The sequence below is a fragment of the Molothrus ater genome, chromosome 3 (assembly GCF_012460135.2).
Source record: "Molothrus ater isolate BHLD 08-10-18 breed brown headed cowbird chromosome 3, BPBGC_Mater_1.1, whole genome shotgun sequence".
Classification (NCBI taxonomy): domain Eukaryota; kingdom Metazoa; phylum Chordata; class Aves; order Passeriformes; family Icteridae; genus Molothrus; species Molothrus ater.
The window spans coordinates 52,259,187-52,283,965 of NC_050480.2; the positions used below are offsets into that span (position 1 = coordinate 52,259,187).

A 24,779-nucleotide genomic window follows, 5' to 3' on the forward strand; every position below is an offset into this window, starting at 1 on the left:
AACTGTGTCATGTTACAGAGAGAACATGATTCTGAAAAGAGGAAGAAAGTTTGTGTTGGAAAAGCCTAGGGGAATTCTCAGAAACCTGAAACTGAAAAGTATCTCGGACACTTAGAGCAACACCTCTCTCTTAACTGCCCCCTGCACTTCTCCTCCGGCTGATTTAATTTTCCCATTGCTACCGAGGCAAGGAGGGGAGAAGAGGAGGAGATCATGTTTTAGCCAGATCCAGCAAGATGAACAGGGTGTTTCTGAAACGTTCAATGCACCTGGAAACTCTGTAGCTTAGTTTGAAGTGCATAGCAAAAAATGTGTTGAAGGAAAAAAAGCATTTAATGTCACTATTGGATCTCAAGGATGATCTATTTTTAAAGAGAAAAAGAGCAAGAAGAGTGCACCTTTCTAGCTGAGACCGATGAATGATGAAAACCCTTGAGAATACAGGTTTTAGCCACTAGAAAGCATACAAAATTTAAGCATTATTTTCAATACATTTTAAACCATTAACAAAAGGTAGGGACTCTGCAGGTTTCTCTAGTTAGTAGGAGAAGCTGGACACAACATTTGATGTCTGTCATTGCACACTGTCTCTGTTGCACAGACCAATTTTCTTTGGCAATGGCTGCAGCTCAGCCCTGTTAAGGTACAAACCTTTCCCAGCTGCCTCAGTGCAAAATAAGCAAGATCTGATAGCATGTGAGAATAAAGGCCGCAGAAAATCACCCTGGCATCATCTGGAAGCCCAGCTCTGAAAATTTTCCATGAGTATTAATCAGTCCTGAAGATGGGTTTTGTGTGATAATTAAATATTGTCCGTCCCCCCCCCCCCCTCCTCCCCACTTAGCTACAGATGGATCATGTCAGACCTGACAGTCATAGACCATGGATGTAAGTGATTCAACAAATGGTTGAAGTCATGCCATGGATCTTGGTGGTTTTACCTTTCCACCAGCTGTCCTTAGGGATCTGCTTGTAGAGAAAACATCTCTCTTTCTGTAGCTCATCCTACATTGCACTCAGGGTTTCCTCAACCACAGAAGAGAAACACTGCAGGAAACATCAGCAGAAGGTGAGATGAACAAAACACCATTGCTATATGAAATCCTTTGTTAGGTGAGTTTACAGTGATGAGGGAATCAGCTGAAGACAGCTAGTGAATTATCCCACTGCTGTGGTTAATTCTTTCTTCAGCTTTTGCAGGGGAGCAGGCTCCTCAGCCCCTGCCTGCCTGTGGTTTAGCAGGTAACATCATTACACCCTGACAGTCCCTGGATGGGAATGCTACTGGTTAGCATATTTGGCAACCTGTTTTTTTCCCCTGAGGGCCTGTATATAGCAGCAGGGCAGAAGTGAGACCAGTGTCCTCACGTCAGCAGAGAGGTGTCTGGTGGCACAGACGAGTTTTTCTTAACCCCCTCAGAATTGATACATCCTCTGTCTATAAGGGCCCAGAGGTTTCTTGCTTTAAGTTTAGATTTTTTTCTTGTTTGTGCAGAAAATTCCACATAAGACTGAGTGAAGAGTAAAGGAAGAACAGATGCTGCTAATTAAATTAACCATTTCCTAAAAACAAATAGCAGGCACTTCAATCTCCTAAAAAAATACCAGCATGAAGTCCATTCTTTCTGGTTTAAGTGATTACTTACATGTCCAGATGCCAATTCAGGGAAAATTTGCAAATGTAGAGAGGTTTATTTTGTCTTACTGTGTTATTTCCTTATAATTCAGTCTTTGCACCTACCATTTTTGGTGCCTTTTTTTTTTCATTTATTTTTTAACGTATGGAGTGGTTGCAAAAGTTTTGAGACAAAACAATGTCCTTCTTCTGGGGTAAAAAAACCCAAGAACTGTGTTTGAGGTGAGAGAGAAGGGAGGGAAACTGGGATAATGCTGAGGTGGTGCAAGAGATGACACTTCAAGGAGTTGGGTAGTGAAGTAGGAAGTCTTTTATGAGGGCTTCCGGTAGCCCTCCTTAGTCTGGCAGCAGTTAGGTGACAAAGACAACCATTAGTTTATCTCAGTGGTATTGTTGGTACCATATCGATGGCTCTTCTTCTGACACATTGGCAGGAACATTTTTCTTCTAACCCAGGAATTATGAGTGAAGTCTCGTTGAGTGATGCGCATGTGTGGAGTCACATATACTCACTGAAGTTCTTACCATCAGACTAGGATTGATGTTATATTTTGCTGTGAATGCCCATATCACAGTTTTCAAGAGAACTGACAATTTTTCAAAACATTTGTCATGTCCATGAAAATAGAGAAGCCAGAGGTCTGGTGGTAGCAGTTGTTTGTGGTTGTAGGAAGGGTACACGAGAGAAGGTGTGAGATAGAGCAGTGCTCCCCAGAGCTCCCCAGTAGTAGAATAAGGCAGATTTAAGACACGTGGTAGGTTAGGAGTCCCTTCAATAACATGGATTTGCTCTGGGCCTCCCCAGTTTTGAGTAGGTGCCGTAAGAAGTAAATTGGATCCTTCAGTTTGGTGGATACAGCTCTGCATTTCTTCCACTGTGTCTGTATTTGCCTGATAAAAGAGCCCCTTGCATTAGACTGCATGTCAATGAAATTAGTGATGAGAACTTTTCCTTGCACAAAAACCTGCATATTTTCTAGTTATAGTCCTTGCAGTATTTTCACCAATTACTCACCTCTTCCTACCAGCAGAGTTTTGTACTTATAAAAACAACATCCAGATGCACCCCGGTCAAGTACTATGACTTCATATAAAATTGAGATTACATTCAACAGCTTGACCAAAGCACATCAAGGGCAGTATTCTAGCACATTTAGCCTTGGCTTAATGCTCTGGCTTGTTTTAGTTGTGAAATTGGTGGGTTTATTAAAATATTATATAAAATATATGGAGTGAGACGTCCTTTCTAAAAGCCAGCATGCAGGGCCATGGATTCCAGAGTATTTAGAAACAAGGCACTTCCCTCTGTATGAATAACAAGAGTCACTTCATATTTTGTGTTTGTGCTTTTCTGTGCTCAGTTGCCTCCCTGGGTAGCAGGTGCTGAGCCTGGAGTGCTGCCACTGCTGGGGAAGGGAACTGTGCATCCCTGTGAGCTCCACACTCCAGCCAGGGGGCATTCCCAGCCTGTAGGCTGCCCCTTTTATTGCATAAAAGTGTGCAGTATTAGCAGCAGATAAACCTATGGTATTCCTAGCACATGAGCAAATTGGGCAAATACAGTGGTTTGTATTGCTCTGAGTGTGAAGAAAATAGAAAATGTGTGTGGGGGGGTAGTAATCTTTCTATTTTTCTTTCCTGTTATTCATTTCTTTTTCTCCTTAACTTTTCTCAAAGCTAAACTTCCCACAAAATTCAATTATACTCCAAAAGTCTGTGTTGGCATGAAAGATAATTAAAAGTCCACTCAAACCTTTGATTCCCACGTGGTTTAGAAGACAGATGTTTAAAGTTAGCAGAGAGGCTGACTGAAGTGGGAAGGCGATGTTGGTGATGGAGCTGTTTGGATTGGAAGCTTTGAGGACACATCTGAAGGTTTTTCATGCTCCTCAGAGCAGGTGTTACCTGAAACAGGATCATGTTTTTGCTGGTATCTTGACACAATTGCTGAGCTGATTTGGCGAGGGCAGATTTACATGGGTCACCGACTGGATGCTTGGCCAGGCTGCTCCTCCTGTGCTGACACCTGGCCAAAAACTAAAGGCAGCCTTTCAAATGCATGGCCCCTGTTGTATGGGCCATGTACATGCTCACAAACATGAAACTAAAGTCTTCTGGTTTAAGTGAAACTTACATATACTTTATTTATTTATGCATTGAATACTTATGGAGCTGGTTCTCAGTGACCACTATTCACAAATGCATGAAATGTCATAATGTTTGTCAAAAAGCTTCTGAGTGGGACACATCTTGCATTTCTGTGCTTTTCAGTTTAGCGTGTTATTCATGATCCTATACAGGAATTAAAAAAAAATAGAGAAAAAGAGCTAGTTAACACTTGATTTAGTTTAATTTCATTCTTTCTACAACAAGAAAATATTCAGTGAAGGTTAGTGGTGCTTTTCTAGCACTTTTTTTTAACTTGAATCAGACTGTGCTGCTGTGCTTACCTATATTCCTTGTATTCTTCATTTGTATTGATATACAGAAAATTTCCTACTAGATACAGAAATCTTGTGGTTTGCTTATCGTGGCTTATATATGTTTCATCACAATTCCAGGATTTTCTCTGATCTACCAGAGCTCTTTTGAGCACAGCATGTGAAAGAAATGCTTGCCCACAGCAAGGAGTTGCATGGTGTAATGCACCAGTCACTTTTTGGGTCTCTCCTGGTGTTAAAATTACCACTCTCTCCCAAAGTTCAGCATCCAGCTAGGGTGAAAAGTGAGTACAGGTTCTAAAAATGTTGAATATGTGTGTGAATGTGTGCCAAGCACTTGAATGTTAGCAAGAGTGGGAGGGAGGTTTAAGGGAAATTGTAAACCTTTTTCAAGGCAAGCAAAATGACTGAATTCTTTATAATTTCTTTTCATTTCCAAAATAGCTTAGCTTCTTGCTAAGCTCAACAGAGTTGCCATCATTTATTTGTAAGCGACTTGAAGGTGCTCTTTTAAAGAATAGTTATTAACCTTTCTATTTCAAAACCTGCTCTTATACAAAGCATTTTTCACTGGAGATGGCATTACAAGATGATTTTTTTCAGTATGGCATAGAATTTTTCAGGAGTTATTTTATGAGGAAGGTAAATTTCCAGGGATTGCAGGAAGGCCCTCTGCTCCTTCAGTTCAGGATGTAGCTCAACAGGTTCCAAACCACACAGTGCAAGTAATGCTGGGGAGTGGCTGCGAAGACATTGTGCCTTGCAGAGGGGCTCAGGGACTGGGTTTGACTCCTGCTTGCCATTCCAGGGCTCTCCAGTGTTCCCTCTGTGCTCCTTGGGCATAGGGAAAGGATCATCCATCACCTGTGGGATCTCTGCTTTCCTTTCTCTCCTTGGATCCCTGCAGTGATGTTCTTTTGGGGTCTGCTGGCTGGGAAGAGCAGAAACCCAAGAAAGCCCTGCCTGCTAGGGTGGACTACCCTCAGAGAGAGACCCTGTGGAAGTACCGCCAGTGGAAACAGTGATTGCTCCTTCCTTTGTGGGACACTTTGGCCATGTGTTGATTCATTGTTGACCAAGCTGATAATTAGCCCTTTCTCTCCCTTGCTGGGTGCATCAGCTGCTGGGTGAGTTGCAGAAAGCACAGGATGAGAAACAGTCTGGTCAGGCAGAAATTGCAAGCAGGAATTTCTGAAGTATTCCTGTGGGCTTTCCTAAGAAACGGCTCGCTTTCCCAGGGACCGATGCAAACAGGCGAGCACTCTGGCACATGCTGTTCCCTCTCTAGGAAAACATTTGGTAGTAGTTTAAAAAAGAAAGCTTTATAGAGCTTAAATAATGCCAAAGATGAATTTGGTGAAGACTGATGCTGTACATACTTTATTTGCAAGGATTTGGAATTTCCAGTGCTGCTTTGAGTTGCTGGCAATAGGTCCAGGGCTTGCCAGTCATATTCGGGTTTTTTTGCACCACCTCTTTCATTTTAATTAAGTTCTTTCTATGGCACTCTTAAGCACATGGCTAAATAATAAAGCTTTTGTGCCCGATTCATCTGTATCAACAAGGTCATGGCACTCGTAATCATAAAACTAAAGAAACTTGATAATTGTGAGATCAGCTTCTGTTTCATTCGGGTTTTTAAGTAATTCATGTCAGTGTTTTGTATTCTAGCTTGTAAGTACTCAAGGGTCATATAGCCTGGTGTACCTCTAAATAAATAAGGAATAATAAAAATATTTTTTTAATGAAAGCTAAATTGTTTAAAGTTTGAAGACAGTCTTAAAGAAAATACAAAATACAGTGAAGCGTGTCATTCCATACAGTTTGAAGTGACCTTTGTCCACATTAATCTCACTAAAATAGGCTAAATTATTCTTCTTGTTCATATTGGGTTTTGGACAAAGTAAAAAATCAATATATTATCTAATTCATAATCAGCCTGAATGCATCATAATGGTAATTGGAAGGCTTAAAATGTTTCATTGGGCTATGATGACTGCGAACTCCTAATTCCACTTAGAAAAATGAAGGGTTTTCCTGCACAGCAATGTATTGATGCATTGGAGTAGCTGGGTGGGCTCAGGTGCCCCTGACAGACAAACAGGCAATTCCTCTGGTGCCCTTTGAAGCTCTGTGTGCTGAAGCTAATGAATGAATATATTAGGCCATGGGGTAGTATAGTGCTGGAAAGCACTGCTGGGGAGGAGATGGGGTCTGGTGTTTCTGTTGGTGCTTGCTTTCTGGCTCAAGGGGTGCTCATCCAACACCAGCTAAAGCAGTTCAGTTCAAGCTGGCATATAAAAGTTGAAGTTGGCATTTTGTTTTAGTCTGCAGACAGCAAATATCTATTTTATGATTGCTTAAAATGCAAGTGTCTGAATGAGAAAGTTGGAGAGGGACATGCTGGCAAACAAACTCATAGAGGCTTGTGGATAGCTACAATTTTTTTTAAATTTTAAAATGCAACAGCTGAGCAGGTGTCAATGAAAATCAGAAATCTGTTGTTCAAGTTATTGTCTCTCATTTTATACTTGGAGCTGAAGCAAGAATGGTCTTTCTGGTGTTTGTCCATACTGCTCTTTAAAGAGGTTCTGATCTATGGCCAGCCCTCTTTAAGCACTGTGATAATGCAGTCATTCATTATTAACAGAGAGCAGAGGAGAAGTGGAGGCCCCAAATACATCAGGAACAGCCAAGTGGGGAAATGAAGGTATCAATTATGTATCTGCCATGTTGATGATGTTCTTACAGAGCAGTTGTTTTCCCCTAAGGGAAGAATCCGCTGGGAGAGCAAAGCATGTTCTCAGTGCCTTCTCTGGCAACAAGATGAGATCTCCCCACCTGAAGCTTCAACAAGCCCCTTTCTTTAGCCCCTTTCCCTCCCAGGAGTGCTTGATGCTCTGCTTAGTCCTGGACTGGTGCCTGGATCTAAAAGGAGAGTGCTGCTGGCTGTCCCACAGGGAAGTGGGATCCTGTTTTCCAGCCCTGCCTCCACAGGTGACAGGCACCTGTGACCCCAGGGTGAGCTGTGAGCAGGGCAGGCTCCAGCCCAGCATCCCAGTGCAATAGCAGCAGGGCAGCAGCTTTCTCATTTGTAATTTGTTCCAACTAAAGGTTTTTTTAGTGCCAACACCCCACTTCCATAAACACTGATTCCATGGAAAGACTGAAGTAAAAAAAAATGTATGAATACAGCCTCAAACCTTCATGAAGATGGTACTACAATTCCACTGGGTTTTACTGCAGTGATTTACAGTGCCATCACCTTGTTTGATGGAATTACTGTTTCTTGATTGTGTAGGAAAGGGACCATAATGGTTTTTAAAGTAAAACTGAATCCCATCACAGTTGCACAGACTTGTCCTGTGACCAGGACAAGAACGTGCCCTGCTGAGAAGGGCAGCTGAGCTGACAAATATATCAGCTTGTGCCTGATTTTCCCCACCTTGGCCTTAGTAAAGAACAAGTTACAGGGAGTAAAACAGCTGTTTGCTGTGTGGCTGGGGATGAAGAGGGTAATGAAACATGATGCAGAATGAAAGTCAGCTGCAACTTGGCAACTCCCTTTTCCTCATAGCAAAGAAGATAACTTAGAGTGTATTAAGAATTATGATATTATATGTACAGAATGATTTTATAGGCTGTGGTTTTAGAGTTGGCAAATTAGTATTTTGACTAAGAAGACTGCATTTAATCATTAATAGGTTGTTCTGAGTATTTTGGAGTTTCACTATTATTGTTTATTCAAGCTGGTATCTAGCAACAAAGATGAGCATTTTAAAGGCAGCTAAAAACTGAACTTAAAAATAAACACAGTTCTTTCTACAAAGACAGCAGAGCTAAAAGCCTGTACAAATATTTGCAGTGACAGCAACAATCAGAAATTTGTTGGTTGGGTTTAAAAGTGTTCTTGACCTCCCTGGCAGGGTTCTGAGGCCAGCAAGGTCACATAAAGAGACTATTTGCTTTGAGGTTGACTTGCACACATTTGGACAAGTGCAGTACGCTGTTTCCTGTACTAGAAAAAAGGTGTTGAAGTGATGCCAGTATAGAAGAAAATGGTGCTCTTGAAAGGCAGCACAATGAGCTCTGGGCTGTCCTGTCCCAGGCATTTAATTGCATGACTGATCAAATTGCTCCTAAGGTTTTGGGTATGTTCATGTTCTGTTATTTGTAGATCAGGAACTCCTTGTCATAGGAGTGGGGAAGCATTGGGATTAGAGCCCACAAAACCAAACCTGCTTTCAGATATTATAAACATGTTAATTGTGAAAGATTTGATTAAAGGTAGTAATAATAAAGGGAAAACCACATGTAATAGTCATACATAATTGTGTTTGGCAAGGGCACTGGCTGGTCTGGAATGAGTTGAAGTGGGTTCCCCACCTTTTTCATGCTGAAGAGGAAAAGAGCTGACGATGTTAGGACTTCAGGTGGTTATTGCTTCAGCACTGGATGTGTTGAAGGCATCAGAGCATCTCTTACACCTGTTGGCAGTGAGATCAGGTGATCACTTCCTGGAACAAATCTTCCCTCTCTTCACAAACTTCTCTCCACTCCTGTTCTGCTCCTGTCCCAGCTCAATGGTATATTCTCTAGCTCAGAAGTAGGAGCTGACTCAGTTTTAGAAGCCCAGACAAAAGGCTGTTTTGTCTCAGTGCAGTGATAACGTGTTGTCATCTTATTGCAGGGGTTCCATACTGTTGTCTCCCTATCACAAAAGTTCCATACCTTCTTGGTGTTTCTCAGGGGCAGCTCCTCAGAACACTGCCTCTTTCTTCTTCACAAAGCAGCCAACTGACTCCAGTTCCCTTCTCAACCAGCCACCCCACTCTTCTATAGCACTCTTCTTCTCACTGGTTACAGCTGTGGCCTGGTAAAGTCAGGCCTGTTCCTAATCTTTGATAATTGGCCCAGCTGCAACTCCTTAGAGGTAAGATTACTTTCTACACTATTTTTATTTTCTTATATTCTATCCCCCTACAATAACATGCAGCCTTACAAATGGTCACCAGCATGGCTGGTGGTTCATCTGAGGTTTCTGTTGAGCTGGTGCAGAAACACAGGCTGAGATGACTGGAACCCCACTTGTGTGGGCAGCATCTCTGTAAAGCTGTACTTGTGTGCTGTCTCTGCCTGCAGGGGTGATGCCTTCTGGGGACACAGCCAGAGATGTGCAGGGAAATGCCTTTGTCTTTCCAGGTGCATCTGGCATGGCTGAAGGGCATCGGGGAGGGATCAGCAGTGAGTTCTTTAGCCAGTGATGCAGAGATGGGGGGTTAGCAGAATAATCTCCTAACATCCTGCAGCATCTCCTTTGGGATGGTGTACACCTCCAGAGGAGCCAGCCAGCTGAGACCTGTGACAGCCTCAGGCTTGCTTAGGGAGAGGAGAGGAGGGATAAACAGCCCAGAGTAACTTTGGCCATGCTTTTACTCTTTTCCTAGGTTTTTGACCTGGCCTGTTTGGGGCAGATGGAGAATAAAGTGCTGCTAACTGGGGTGGTGGAAACCAGGGCCAGAGGCTTACCTGTGACTCTCCTCACCCAGTTTTATCTCAGCATTGGTATAACACACCTATTAACTACTGCAAAGGTGGTTGCTTTTAATTCCTATTTATCACCACACAGGGGGTGAGAGGGACCACAGGTGCTTCAGTTTATTTTCACACTTCTAGCCAATATCTGCTGGGGAGATTTACCTCTTGCCTGCAGCTAAAAAGATCCGTTGTGAATTTATTGCAGTTATATTTCTCCCCCATAATAAGGCTATGCCAAGAAAAGTCAGTAAAGAAGTATTTCCAGTTTTGCAGTTCTGGTTTTCAGATGTGATGTTTTAAAATATCAATACAGAATTTAATAAGATGAGTACATGAACCTTACTTTTACGTGAAATTATAAAATCATCCAAAAATATTTGAACTATAAATAGAAATATATACCATTCTAGTCCAAGGAGATTTATCCCTTAATATTCAGACACAAGAAGCATTAATTTGCAATTAGCAGCTCAGTTGCTCAAAGTAGTTAGGTTGCCCATTTATGTACAATGCTTTTAGTTGTTGTTTTTTCTTTCCTCCCCACATCTCTGTTATTGTGCCTGGATTTTTTTTCCCCCTGTTTTTGTGGAGGAGTTGCTTTGACCTTTGATATGATGTTTTGTATATCTGGAAAATGTAACTGTCTTGAAACTTTCCATTTGCTGATTTTTTCTCAAGTATTGGGGTTGAAGAAAAAATAATGAGCAGCCTGCATTAAACCTATGATCCCTTTCCTTCTGGTTGGAGCCAGCTGTGTCCAGGGTGAGAGAGGAAGTAGCAAGGAGATTTTTGACCAGATTGCTTTCAAACCTGTATAACAGGATGGCTGAGCATTTGCTTGTTCCTTCTTCAGGAAGCTGGAAGTGTGGAAGTTAAGCATTTTATTGAAGAGGAGGAAGAAGTTGTGTAGCTGTTCCAATAAGGACTGCATGTTGCCAAAATGTCAATAATTAATTTACAAATACATGTTTGTGGGTATATTGCAAACATAGGTCAGATCTTTTTTTTTTCCAGACCTTAAGAGAGTCCCTGATGTGTTTTGACATAAGAAACAGTTGAGAAGAGAGGTGGTGTGATTGTAGAGGTCTGACTGTAGAGCACACCCAGCTCAGATGCCAGTGTAGATAGAGCAGTTGAGCTCTGAACCATGAAGTTCCTGCATGGGAAGTACAATTCAGTGAGGCTGGGCAGCCCTGACTGGCTGTGTTGCCTTTGATATTTTTAGTGTCTCTACAAGTGTCCTACAATCACAACTTAGCTTTTTTTTCTCTGTAGAATTAACCCCGTGGGAGTGAAAGCTATACTGTGAAGTAATGCTGAAGCTGGAGGTTGCAAGTGTGTTATATGCATTTGGGATGCACTAGCAAGAGACAATTTGTGGTAATCACAGCCTGGAACCTGACAAACCAACCAACAGCTTAAGCTGAGGTGGTTATTGTGACCAGGAAAAAGAAAAAGCAACATTTTTTTCGCTTTACCCCAGTGATGCAGTGAGCCCAGGTCAGGTCTCCTGCTTGCTTGCTGGGGATCATTGTCTCTTAGGACTAGGGGATTCTACCTAAGAGACAGATAACTAAATAAGCTTTTCAGCCTGTTAATCCTAGGTCTACAGCTAAGAAAGTGAGAACTAGAAAAAATACATCATTGTTTGAAATTCTGGTCAAATTTCTTCTCTGCACGCTGCAGAAGAGAACAGTGTGGCTGAGCATCCCTCTGAGCCATGCAGCTCTTTGAAAGGTGGAGCCCTGAGCATCCATGCTATGATTTCAGGGAAAGCACAGGCTTCCCTCTTTTCCTTTGAAGTACCTGTGAAGCAGTACTTGTGCTTTTTGCAGAGCTTAGGTAGGGGCTCATCACAGGCAGAACAGATTGTGGTCTTTTGAGCTGAGCTTTCCACTATTGCCAGGTTTGACTTTCTGCAGCAAAGTAACATTTTTGCCTGTGGAAGCAGTGGGAGTTGCAAGGTTCAGACTTGAAACCCTTTCTGGACTTTGGCACTGCTGATCCAAGTGTGATTCCAAGAACCCCAGAGGCATTTGTGTGTGTATCCATGTGGAAACTGGAGGTACTCAGGCCATCATCTCCATCCCTGCTGTGGTTATCCTAGGAGGATTCCCTCTGGCTCTTCCAGGGCAGCAGCCAGCCTCCCTATGAAGCAGCCACTACCCAGCCTGTTCAGCCGATTGCCAGCAGGAGGTCCAATTAACATTTGGCAACATTGGCAGGTCCATATGGAAACTACCACTCTGCCACCCACATTTGAACTTAAGCTTTTTCCTTTCATTTGATTAAAACACAATCAAATCAATTAGCTCATGACAGAGTTTCTCCAAAGTTAAACTCCAGATGTATGGCAAGCCAAATGCATGCAGATGCCAATTCATTGTGCTGCGTGGAGGTAGATTATATCTCTCCCATTTACCAGTTTATCCACCATGGATTAGCTGTATTTTTTTCCCTTTCAAGTAGGTTAAGAAAAACCAACAGCAACAAAAAACAAAACAAAACCACCCACAAAACACAATTGTGAGAAAGAAAAAAAAATTCCATCTGGTTCAGGTCAGGAAAAATAATAATTTGAGATACTTATTGAAAATTACATTTATAGTGTCAGAATGACTTCTGATTTTCAGTGACTACATCAAACCTTTTATCATGCAGTGTCTTGAAGTTTGCCAGTAAGCTCGAGGAATAAGCAGCTTATATTCTATAGTAAGTTGATGACTTACTGCTAATTGGGGATACTAGGAGCTGCAAAAACATGTTAATTTTGCTGGCATAAAAACCATGATTTCCAACTCTGTGCTCTCTGGCAAGGTAGTATGGAAAATCCTATTGTAGTCAGAAGAGGTTTTGAGGTCTCAATAAACCAAGAGGACTTCTGCAGCACATCCCTGCAAGGCAGCGGGGTGCAGTGGGAGGAAAAGAAAAATAATAACTGTACTAGCTAACTGGTAGTTAATAAGCACAGAAATTGTATCCAAATCCACATGTAAGGTAACTGAACTGGGGCCAAGGCACCCTCTGCTGCATTTCTCAATTCATTCATGGTTAGATGAGGCAATGCCCTGAGTCACCTGTATTCTGACAGGATGAAAAGGTTTTCCTCACATGCTTCAAGAGTGATGTGGTGATCCCACAGCAATACTGCAAGAAAACTATTGCTAGTGAGTGTACTAGGCTACCTCAGTGCCTTGGTATCAGTGGGGCACTTGATTCTGTGCCCTTTTCCCTCTTGGCTATGTTGTCCAGCTATAGGAGGAGGACTTTTCCTTCATCTTGCCACTCTTAACCTTGCTGTATGACAAGGATGCAGAGCAGAGTTGCAGTGCAGGTGGGTAAGCCTTGGTTGATGTGGGTGAGAGAAGGGATTGCAGCAAGAAAGGCGCAGCACAGTGGGGAAAGAAGAGAACTTAATGTTCTGGTGGCACCTTCTTGTACTTAACAGCCCAGATGTGAGAAAGAATATATATATATTTCCTTAAATATATACCAGTACTCCAGCAGGATTGAGTTAGATCAGTTGTGTAAAAAGGTGCTGGTGAGGGGAGCGCAGGTTAGGTTCTTCTGCTGGCTTTTCATTTTCACAGCCAAGAGAAAAAATAGACAGAAGCAAAAAATACAGAACATCTAAAGTCATAAATATAGTCCTCTTTTCTTTTAATAATGAATTTCTTTAAGTCAAAGTTTTTTAAAAACGGTCTTGCTGCATTCTGATCACAAAGCCTGGAACCAGCAGAAACACACTGCTTAGCTCACAATAAGTGACATTAGACTTGCTTGAAATGATCTGGTGGGTCATTTTTCTGTTGCGTTTTGCTCTTATAAAGTTAGTTGTAAGTACTTACCTGAAATAAGTGTTAGTGTGTGCCAGTGCTGACGTCTTAGTGTTGAAGTGTACCATGCCCTGGGAAAACTGTGATGGTTTCACACACCTGCCTCAGCCCCACAGCATCTCTGGAGATCATTCATAGCACTAAAATGTTTCCTCAGCAGCTACAGAGATCAACACTGCTTATTGCAAGTAGCCTTCCCGGGATGAGACACGTTCAGTCATCTCTAAGCATTTGTAGGAAAGTCAGGGTCATCCACAGGCTGATCTGATCTTCTCTGGCTGCCCACAAGCTTGAGAAGAGGCTGTCCTTTCTGTATATTTCATCTGATTACAGCCCATGTGGCAAGATTCAGCTTTGCAGTGCCCCTGCTAGCCTTGTTGGCCTTTGCAGCAAGATCTCCTCATCGTGGGACAGCGACGTGCAGGATCCATATCCTCACTTCTTGTCCTTCTTGTGCACCCAGCTGATCCTGCAGCTGGAAAATCTTCACCTAGGGCAAATATATGGAATATGACTGGAATATGGTCATGTAAACTATGCAGGTACTATAGCCAGAAGTCCTAGTGTCAAACTTATTAATAATGTTTATTGAAGACAACGAAGTGACTCACTGGGTTTTTGAAGAAGGCAAAGACACTGTCTATACAAATAATAGAGTTACACAAGTCAGCATGCTCCTCTAAACCTTGGAAAGCTCAGATGTTTCTTTTCCCCTCAGTGAATATGTATAATGTTTATAATGATTAACAGAAGGTAGATAAGTTCTCTGAGGTGAAAAACACACTGCTTTATTCTTAAGTAGTACATGGCCTATAAAGCAAATTGTGTGCATCTGAAGCATCGGTTTCCTGTGGAGTATTTCAAACAAGAGGAGTAATAAGTTTTGTAAAGATCTTTCTATAAATGCTCTGAAATGTCTGCTGAAATTGTGGGGTATTTTAAATAGCTTATTAATTGATAAAATGTGCTAGCTTGTGAATATATATGTATACACATAATATATGCACTTTTGAATATAAATAAGTTCCTTTTTCTAGACTTATTACTTTATCTTAGATTATTTCTAAAGTTAGTCTGTGATATCTGGCTATGCTTATTCCTTCTTTTCAAATGCATATTTCAAATGAGGGAATTGGTGCAAGGTCCATGGATTAGTAAATTCCCAATTTTGAGCACTTGTTGAACTCACTAGATAAATCAACTCCTTGCCTTTTATTGTCAGAAGGAATTAATGTTGACATCTGTTTTCAAAAGTTTCAGTCTTCCTGAAAAGAATTATTTTCCATGAATTTCATGTATTTGGTCAGTTTGAAGCAGACAGATTTCTGTAGCTAGGATGAGTATGATTATTTTGGAGTTACCAGTTTTCAGCAGAGGGCAGAACAGGAACCAATGTAAATCTGTATTTCTCTGTGAGGAGCTGTTGGAGCCCTAATTCTCCTCCATTTCTGCTGCTAGGCACAGGGCAAAAAAATCTAGATGAGGTTTTTGTGAAAGTGGTCTCCTGCAATGGGCTGTACTCCGTGACTCAGGAGCATTTGGAAAGATCAGCTTTCCAGTGCTTACAAGCCCATGCTGTCTCTCAGCAGAATGCAGGCTCTTCACACCAGTAGCACAGCATTTCTAAGCCACTGCAGAGAAGAGCCTGGCTTTTGTCCTGCTGCCTCAAGGGTGGGTAGCCTCTCACTCCTCTGAGCTGATATCTCACTGCTTCTGCCAGTGAGATATTGCCTGGCTCCTGCCCCAGGACAGGACTCTACAGCCAACACATCCTGGTCTCTCTTCTTCATTGCTTTACTTCTGAGTATTTGGATTTACTAGAGCTGATTTCACAGAGAAACTGTGTTTCTGCATCCTATAGCACCATGGGAGTCTTGACTAGGAGGGACTCAGGAGGTACTTGGAGCAGGACTATTCCTGACAGTAGGTGAGGTCAGCCCCAGAAGGAGCTTTGGAGGTTTACCTGGCTGAGCCTTCACATCCTTCCAGGACCTGTTCCAGTGCTGCACTACTCAGCTCCTGGTGGTGTTTTCCTTACCTCTTTTACCTGGCTTTTCCTGGCTGCAAACTGTGGCACTCATCCCTTCTTATGTCAGCTGGAATTGCAGAGATAAATTTTGCTCTCTTGTCTTTCTACATACACTTCAAATAATTGTAATTCTCCCTTAGATCCACAGTTTCCAGCAGAGACTTCTGCATTCCATAGGGGATTGCAATCCCTAATTTCAGGCAAGGCGCCTGTGCAGGGCTCCTTGTGCTGCCCTGTGCCTCTCTGCAGAGCCGCCCACTGCCCTTGGTGATCTTCTTATCCCTCATCTCTCACCCGGCTTCTCAGGGTGTGTTGGAGGTAGCTGCTTCATTTTAAGGCAGTCTCATTTTAAATCTCTCTAAGGTTCACCTCCTTCTATCACTACTTTTCATAGACTTCAATGAAATTATACAATGAATCTTTCTTGTCAGTACTTTATTTCAAAACATTGGAAATAAAGTTTTTTGGACTCTGTTTGCATTACATAGCTTTCTCACAGAAAAGATTTTTTTTTTAGCATCCTGGATCAATCTTAAGCCTAGGACAAATATAGGATTCATTACATGTCATTTGTCTGAGAAACAGAATAATAAGATTGCACCATGTTATTATGTGGCTGAATTTCTATCTTTTTAGCAGCTAGGTCACAAGACCAGATTCAGGAAGCTATTTGGCAAACATAAAATTAAGCACTTAACAATTCTGTGCCTCATATTTTCCATCTGTAAAATGGGGACACTGGTATTTCTTTCTTTGAATAGCTTTTCTGATTTAATGATCTGTGATTATCATTACTACTGTTCAGAGTGGCATCAACTTTGTTCCGAATTGGTTATAATTAGAATTTTTAGATGAATCAAAGAAATTACAGAGCCTATACGTGACCAGTTAAGCCCATGATTAATTTTGTGTCTCTAAGTAATGGCAGTTACTTCGTTGTTCATAGGAGTAAAATTCAGCACATTGGAAGTGTTTGGAGGACTACAAGTGGAAGGCTAATTCTTCAATAGAAATAAATAATAGTAGATTTCTCAGAGTAGTTTAACTCTATGCTACAGGATGTTGTGGGATGAGTCTTAATTGGTTCACGAAACTCAAAATCTGCTAAGTATTGGCTTTCATATCATTCAATATGTTTTTGCAGTAAAGAAATCCTTCTTTAAGTTTTGGCTGCAGTTCAAAAGCTTATTGTTATATACACTTTGTTAATAAGAAGCCTGACTCATGGTAGGCTGTGCTGGGAAGGACTGATTACCAGGGATATCGAACAGACCTGTTCCCATTCCACTGCCAGAACAGTTATCTTTGGAGTTTGTTTAAGAAAGGATTAACTTTACCCAAAAGAAACAGTTTATGTTTTCACATTGCAAGGGTTTTGTTTTCTATGTGATGATAGCTAGTTATTCAACTTCACCGTGGATTGGGAAAAACTCACCCAAACATAAGTTGGAAGAAATTCTTCTGTAGTGATAGAAAACCACTGGACTGTGCAAATACATCAGATGAGCATCACGAGAAGCAAATTCTGCACAGCTGCAGTTGCAGTGATGAGAAGCACTGAAGCCCAGGGCTGCCTTCTGGAACAGGAAAAATCCATGTTGATGCACACACAGCCTGTTGCAGTCTGGTAGTGGAGGAGTTTAGCTGTTGGGTGCTATTTTGTTTTCCATCCTTCAGTTATTTTTATTTCTTTTCTTTATACAGTTGATGGTTTGGACAAGGCTTCAATTGCTAACTCAGATGGACCAGCCCCAGGATCCCAAACTCCCCCCTTCAAGAGGAAGGGCAAACTCTCCAACATTGGCAAAATCTTTAAACCTTGGAAATGGCGGAAGAAGAAGACCAGTGACAAATTCAGAGAAACATCAGCAGGTATGTCTGTGGCCCTTTGGTGGCAAATAGTAGAAAACACTCTGATGGTCTTGCAGGGTAATATTTGAAAAGCTCTTCAACTTGTTAGATGGCAAGGATTATTTAGGCATGGTATTTGACATGCGGAAAAACCATTTGATCCTTGGCAAGGAAAAACCGAACCTTGGTCAGCTTCTGTCTTGAGCCTATCCCCTAAAATACACAGCTGATTTGTTTACTGTACATATCCTCAAATACCATGGAAAATCTCTCTGTCCTCCTGGTAGTCAGTGACTTGAATTATGAAACAAAGCTTGCCTTTGTGGGGATAGAAGTTTGGGGCAGAAGCAGACATAGCCATGCCCAGCAGAAGAATGAGGATCAGCTCTGCAGCCCCTGCCTTCACAGAGGCTGCTCTGGCCCTTCACTTCCCCACTGACAAGGTCTGAAATCAAATGCTGTGATTGACTTATATTCTGTTTGAAAAGAGGGGTATCAAAGGCTGGGATTTAGTTAGCCAAACATAGTTGTTTGGGGCCACCTGAGATGCTCTGGATGTCCTGGCTGCTCTCCCAGAAGTTTTGATATCATATTTGTCATCCCTGTGCAGACAGCTCCAAAACCCTGGGCCATCTGAAGTGGCTGTAGACATCCATGTTTAGACAACTGAATACCACCCTGCCTATATGTGTGTGTGTGTCTTCTTGTCACTGCTCTAGCCAAACTTTCTCTACAAAAATCCCAAAATTCTGGCTTGGGATTCATACATTTGATGTTGTGGTTTCCTAAACTTGAATCTAATTAGAGTCCACTGAGCTTCTGTGAGCTCTCTTTGGATTCATTGTCACAGTGCAAGCCCTCTGTCTACTGTCCTCCAAGGCTGTGGGCAATAAAGCCAACTCTAGTCTCCTGAAGTGTTTTCACTAGCTTCCCTGAACTCTTAGAGGAACACTGCTTGACATTTTAAACCCATACCAACCCCTGACAGTTACAGCAAGGAGCTCTATGGTTTGACAGCAAAACTTCTAAAACAAACTTTTTTTTACACAAAAAGGAAAAATAAGCCATTTTGTCTGGTGTCTTCATCACTCCAGATGCCAGCTGAAGTTTTGAACAGATTTCTGAGATCTTCAGATCCTTCTTTCTCTCCTTTTTCTGTTTTTTTTTTTTCATTTTCGCACATACCCTGCAACAACCCCCCCACAATTTCTTCTGTTACTGCAATTAAAAAAAAAATCCCATCAGTCTGAAATCTCTTTCGTCGCTTCCCGTTTCCTTCAGCTTTCCCAGTACTTTTATAATATTGCTGAAGCAAAGTTATTTCTAGTTAATGACCCCTGAATGTTCTGCAGCTTCTCCTGGATAGGTATATGATTTTATATGCAGCAAATTCTTCAGAGTAATGACAATTCATAAGCTGTGTATACAGAGATTCCCTAAACTTTCCCAACCTATTAGCATGTGTTAAAATGTTATGCCGTTAAATAATAACACATGTATCATTTTTCAATTATTTTTTTAAAAACTAATATCTGGTAAGTTCATGTTAAAGGTTGTATTTCTTATGTTGTACTGTCTTTCTTCTGAGGGCCTGAATCCAGTCTTGCAAGCATGACACATCAATTCTTATAATACCAAGGCAGAGCATGTGCTAGTATTTCTTTTACAACAGCAGGAAATTAAGCACAAATAAATTAAGGTCAACATTTTCAAAAGTGCCTCCTTAGATACTCCTTCTACTTAATTTGCTGGTCTTGTTCATGATGTTGTGGTCCCTCAAGACACTGATTGCTTTTAAACTGTGCATGGGATCACTTGTGTTTGTGTATGTGCTTCATGTGAGGCTGGAACTTGAATTGAGAAGTAGTTTGGATTGCATTCATCCTGCCTTAGATGGTAATTTCAGGGATGAATAAAAATAGTATTCCCTGTATTTCTTGAGGAAATAGACCCGAGACCAATGGAGACTGAGAAGAGGCATTGACGTGGCAAGCTGCCCCTTGTTGCTTGCTCAGTGACACGGCAGAAGAAACTTGCTTACCTAACTTGAGAAGGAAATGGGAAGACATCCATTCAAAATAAAAATCCTACAGGATATCCTCTTCCTCACACTACTCAATCAGAGGTGTATATTCATGACCAAGTGGGAGCTGTCTGCCTGCCTGCCTGCCTCTTACATGCAGGAAGCCCATTTCCTGGCCTGGGACCATGGGAGAGAGCACCATGATCCTCATTTATTGCCAGCCCCCTTAACAGGGCTGCAGCATGGTAAATCCACATGCAGCTGAAGAAAGGGTTTCTTCTAAGACAGAATGTGGGCTATTGGAAGGAACTCTCACTACTTTCTCTGGGTTTTCAATTGGCTTTTTGAAATAGGTCCCTGCTATGGCCTTGCCAGGACATGTTCCATGGAGAACTTTTTTCCTTAGGAGCAATTGGAAGATGTTTGTAAACAGCAAATAGCACAAGCATCAAAAAGGAGGGATGTTTAGATGTTAGATGTCAATATCTGTGCCAGTTGTGGGAATGATGGTTGGAATTTTTCCCTTTAGCAACGTGTTTTCCACGCTCTATCTCAGAAAGCCTGTTCTTTGGGCACGGGCTGTATGCTTTTTGCCTAGAGGGCTTTCAGAATCAAGGAAAAACAAACACAAAATGCCATCATCTCAAGGGTTTCTCTCTGCGAAGTTTTGCTGCGGAAGAAAAGACGGCAGTTTGTGTCTTGGCACAAAGTAGATGCCACTTCAAAGCTTCACTGCAAAAGTATATACAGAGAGGGATCAGAAGGCGATTTTAGCTCTTACTAGGTCAGAGAAAAATTAATAATCAGAATGCTCTCAAGCGTCTCTTAGAAGAACAAAACTAAGTACTGGAGACTATCCAGAATCTCACAGCACTCTTTGAGTCAAAGAATGGGTTTTAAGACTGCCTGAGGTTTGCAGCTGCTGACCATCACTAAGCAATCTTTTTTGTGGGGATGAGGAAGGGGGGGGAGAGAGAGAAGCTACTTTTTGAGGTAAATTGTTCCCATTATTAGTGTTGTTATTATTTGTATTGAGCAAAACAGCAAATATTTGTGAAGGGAGTAAGATTTACTGGAGTAAATGAGGGCTGCATACAATACAATAAATTTACATCCTTTCTTGTAGTAAACCCCATGCACCTGGGTAAGGCCCCATGGAGGATCGAACAATAGGAACTGCTGAGACAGCAACATAAGTTCCTGTCTCCCTGACCCCCGCCCCAAAGCTTATCTCTGTAACCCTATAGGCTGTGTTACCTAAACCTTACTATTGGTCAAGTTTGGATCCCCCTTAACCCTATAAAAGGGGCCTACTTTAGCCCATTGGACAGAAGAGGAGCTGTCGCTGGGACCCTTCACAGACTCCCCCAATAAACATCGCTGTGGAACGCCAGGACCTCTCCTTCTCCTCTCTTGCATCTGCTGCAGCCTCAGCCAAGGGCAACCTACCTTAGCAAGCAAGAGCTGAGATCCCAAGAGAGCTTGCAGTCACTAAAGAGCTGATAATCACCCAGCTTGCTAAGGGGGTTAGCCCACAGCAAGTGGCCTCAAGCTAGCCCAGCTTTCGGGCACCCTGTCTCCCTGAGGACTGGGCTCCCAGGCTATCCTGCACTGCTTGAGAATAAGGCCAGAATAGAGGCTTTATTATACTTTCTGATGGTTACACCTGAAGTCAGGGCAATTTCTGCTGCTGACTGCAGCAGGGGAAGGATTTTTACCTGAGATTTTCTGATTCTTCTGGATCATGAGACTGGGGACTGCCTGCCTGCCTCACCTCAGCCTCTTCAGTAGGCAAGGACTCATAACCAGTTACCCTCATAGTCAGGACTGATCTCTGTAAAAAATCTTAATACACACATGTACACAGACAGAGAAATTGTTCTTTACATTTTATCATTGCTTAAAGTTAGAAACAGTATGTTGGTGTTCATGTTGAATTTTTTTTTTGACACCTTTATATATACACATATAAATCTACATATCATATATATGACAGGCATGTTGAGATATATATATATATATATATATTCACATAGATAAACATACATTCTTATATACACATATTGCAGAAAAATTTGTGCTGATAGCATCAGCTGGTCACTCAGCCTAATTGCACAGAGTTTTAAGAATCTCAAACCAGTCAGCTGAGCTAACTACTTTTGACTACTGTTATGTTTCAGTAAGCTCTCCTAAAATGATAGAGTTACAAAGTCAAGCATGCAGAAGTCAGGAAATGTTTGAACGATGGTTCTGGGTGACAGGATGCTACAAAATACTTTTGTATTTTGAATTACACATTTACTATATAAATGTGAAATATATTGCATAATCTAAAATAAACCAAATATATAGCATATTCTTCAATGAACTATATTATTATGATGAGTCCAGGCTAACTAAATAATGCCCAGTATAAGTTCCTAAGTTGACAGGCTACTCATTCCTCTTACACAAGGGGACATATTTTTGCCACTTTGATTCAAATTAAGAGTCTGCCTTTTTCTTTGTATGAATTGAAATTATGGTACTAGTAGTGAACACTAGCTTGATTTTTTTATGTTCTATCCATGGGGCCAATAATGTTTAAAATAAATTAGCTTTTCAAACTGAATTAATTGAGCTTAATCAGTTTAAATAAAACCACCAATCGTGGCTAACATTTTAGACGATGGAGGACTGGGACTTAAGCTTCTTATCTGTTCACAAATTTTCTAATATGTGAAATGGAGATAGTTATGTCTCAGGGTTGTTATGAAACCTGTGTAATTTATGAAATGCTTTGAGGTTTTTTAGTTGAAGTGTAAGAGGTTCATGCCTTTTAATGACAATTTTCATTTCCCATGATAATTAATTCAATACAGTTGTTAATTCAGTGTTGTAGAACTGAAAAAAATATATCATCCTTAAAACTAGAGAGACATTGATGGGGCAAGGTCTGATCCAATGTTCTTAACTTGATGGAAAAACCATTGTTGTTTTCAGGTGGCATTGAATTGTCCCACAGATGTGTAAGAGATCACCTCATTTCACTGTCCCCAAGAAAAGAGATGTAAAAAGGAAGCAGAGAGAAAAAAGAGAGTGGGCCTTAAATAATATTTGTAATGCTGAAATAATAATAAAATACTATTTAGAGTGCCAGCAACAAAACAAGGATAAAGTGCATGTGTATGATGCTCATCCTTCAGGGCTGTGTCAAAGGAGATTTCACCCTGCTTGTGAATGCACCTGCTCTCTAGAAAGACCAAGACACTCCATCCATGCCTGCCCACATGGTCCTCTGTCTCCATGACCACCCATCTCTCTTAAAACAGTCCTTGTGGGACTGCTCCCCTACATGAAAAACTCTTTGCAAGCCTAGGGTGTGTTCCTGTGCCAATGTGTGTGACAAGGCACATGCTTTTGAATATACAGGGGAGAAACTGGAAGAGCTTGTGAGTAATTTGTATGTGGGACTCAAGGCAGCCTAACTTGATCAGAGGTCAGGCTACCACACTCTCCTCAAGGAGGCTGGCTGTACTGAGAGTCTGCAGCCACACTCATGGGCTCCTTTATGCTGTCACATGTGAGTGCTGCAGAGCTCTGACCTTTAACGGACAGAGCCCTCAAAGTACCTCAGTATATAGACACAGACTTAATGCCAGCTTACAATCTTGAGCCAGCAATGCTTGCATTTGTGAGCTCTTGATCTCACAGGCATGAGTAGCTGGAACTGGACTGGTTAAAATGTTTACTCCCTCCAGCTCTTCTGCCAGGAGTGGGTGCTACTTTAATGGGGAAATGCATCCTGTGTTGAGGAGCTGCTGAATCCCAGCACTTTGCAGTGTGAGAAACAAACCTGGTACTGTAACTTCAGGGAGCACAGAATCTGAGGGACTACTGCAAGAGCATGTAATGATAGAACAAAGGGAAATGGCTTTAAACTGGAAGAGGGTGGGTTTAGATTAGATGTTAGGAAAAATTCTTTACTTTCGGGTGGTAAGGCACTGAACAGGTGGCCCAGACATGTTCTGGATGTCCCATTGCTGTAGGCATTCAAGACCAGGTTGGATGGGTCTTTAAGCAACCTGGGTTAGTAGAAGGTGTCCCTGGCCATGGCAGAGGGGTTGGAATGAGATGGTTTAAGTTCCCTTCCAGCTAAAACCCAAATTCTGTCATCCTGTTCAACCATCCCCTTCACTGATGGAGAAGGGGAGTGGGAAGCTGTTAGCAGTGGTGCCTTCAGGCACCTGAGGTCAGCCAGCCTGGTTGTGTCAGCAGCTGAGCACCTGCTGCTGGGAAAGGTGTTTTGCTGGGCATGAAGGGCAGCTTTCTCCAAAGAGTCAAACTGCCTTTCTCCCTGCCTTCCCAAGAGCCTGTCACTCCTCTGTATGGCTGAGCCACTCCAGCTGGGCTGGCACAAGTGAGATTAAACACTGCACAAGGTATTATCACTCTGCATACAGCAATTATTCTGACCCTAGAGGGTGTTTGAATTGGTTAATGAGACAAATAACCCTATCCCATAGCATTAACAGGATGAAGTCCAGCACAGCTGGACTTCACCACGTGCCCTCAGCTTGCGGTCCAAATGTCATATGGATTTTGATGTCTGTATGAAAACAGAATCAAGATGGGAAAGTGTGAGACTACCTTTTCCTAACAGGGGAGACAGGACTTTACAAGTGATGCTCACATTTTGTGAACATTATGCACCATGGTCCCGTGGATCATTACAATAATCTCCCAGATCACTGCATCAGTTTGGGGATGGGATACAATGTGGAACTACTCTATTCTAACATCTGTAAATGCTTTTCCCTATAAAACTGTTCAGCAATTTTCCCATGGGAAAGAAACATAATAATTAGAATGCTTTGTGCCACGGTCTTGGGGGTTTTGTGCATCAGGTTGTTTGGGGATTTTTTTGACATAAAAACAGGATGCTGTATTTTTTTTCCATGAAAGTCAACCAGCATCAATCGATGAGGATGTTACTTCCTTTTAGAACACAACTTTCTGGCTTCTGTTAAAGGTTGTTTCTGTTTACATCTCTTTTTTCCCTTTAAACAGCTTGCATGTCACAAGGGATACTCTGTGAGTTTCTTTCTCTGAGCAGGATTTGTGTCTCGCTACTCAAAACCTGTACAAAGCAGATGAAGATATCTCCAACTGAGCTACTCAGTCTAGTCAGTAGGAAAAATGTACTTTTACATGTTAAATGCCTATGCTAGGATGAGTTCAATTTCACCCTGAAAGTACCTTTTTCCATTGACCATAAAAGAAGCCTCAAGGAGACTTGCTGAGCTGAAGATACTGGAGCTCATGAGTCCCCACTTTCTGTGCCTGAAATTGCAAGGCAGTATTTTCAGAGACTGTCCAAGAAAACCCAGACCACTTCTTCTGCAGAACTGGAGGAAACAAGAGTTCTCTTTCTATAAAATAAAAT

At 41.8% G+C, this 24,779-nt stretch overlaps 1 protein-coding gene across 5 annotated transcripts in view; it reads left to right on the top strand.

Moving 5' to 3' along the window:
• Positions 1-24,779, top strand: part of PHACTR2 (phosphatase and actin regulator 2) — a 131,794-nt gene that overhangs the window by 68,307 nt on the left and 38,708 nt on the right. For all 5 annotated transcript variants that reach the window (XM_036379818.2, XM_036379823.2, XM_036379819.2 and 2 more), the window contains exon 2: positions 17,185-17,352. In XM_036379818.2, the coding sequence (XP_036235711.1) occupies positions 17,185-17,352 (168 nt within the window). The remainder of the gene's footprint in view (positions 1-17,184; positions 17,353-24,779) is intronic.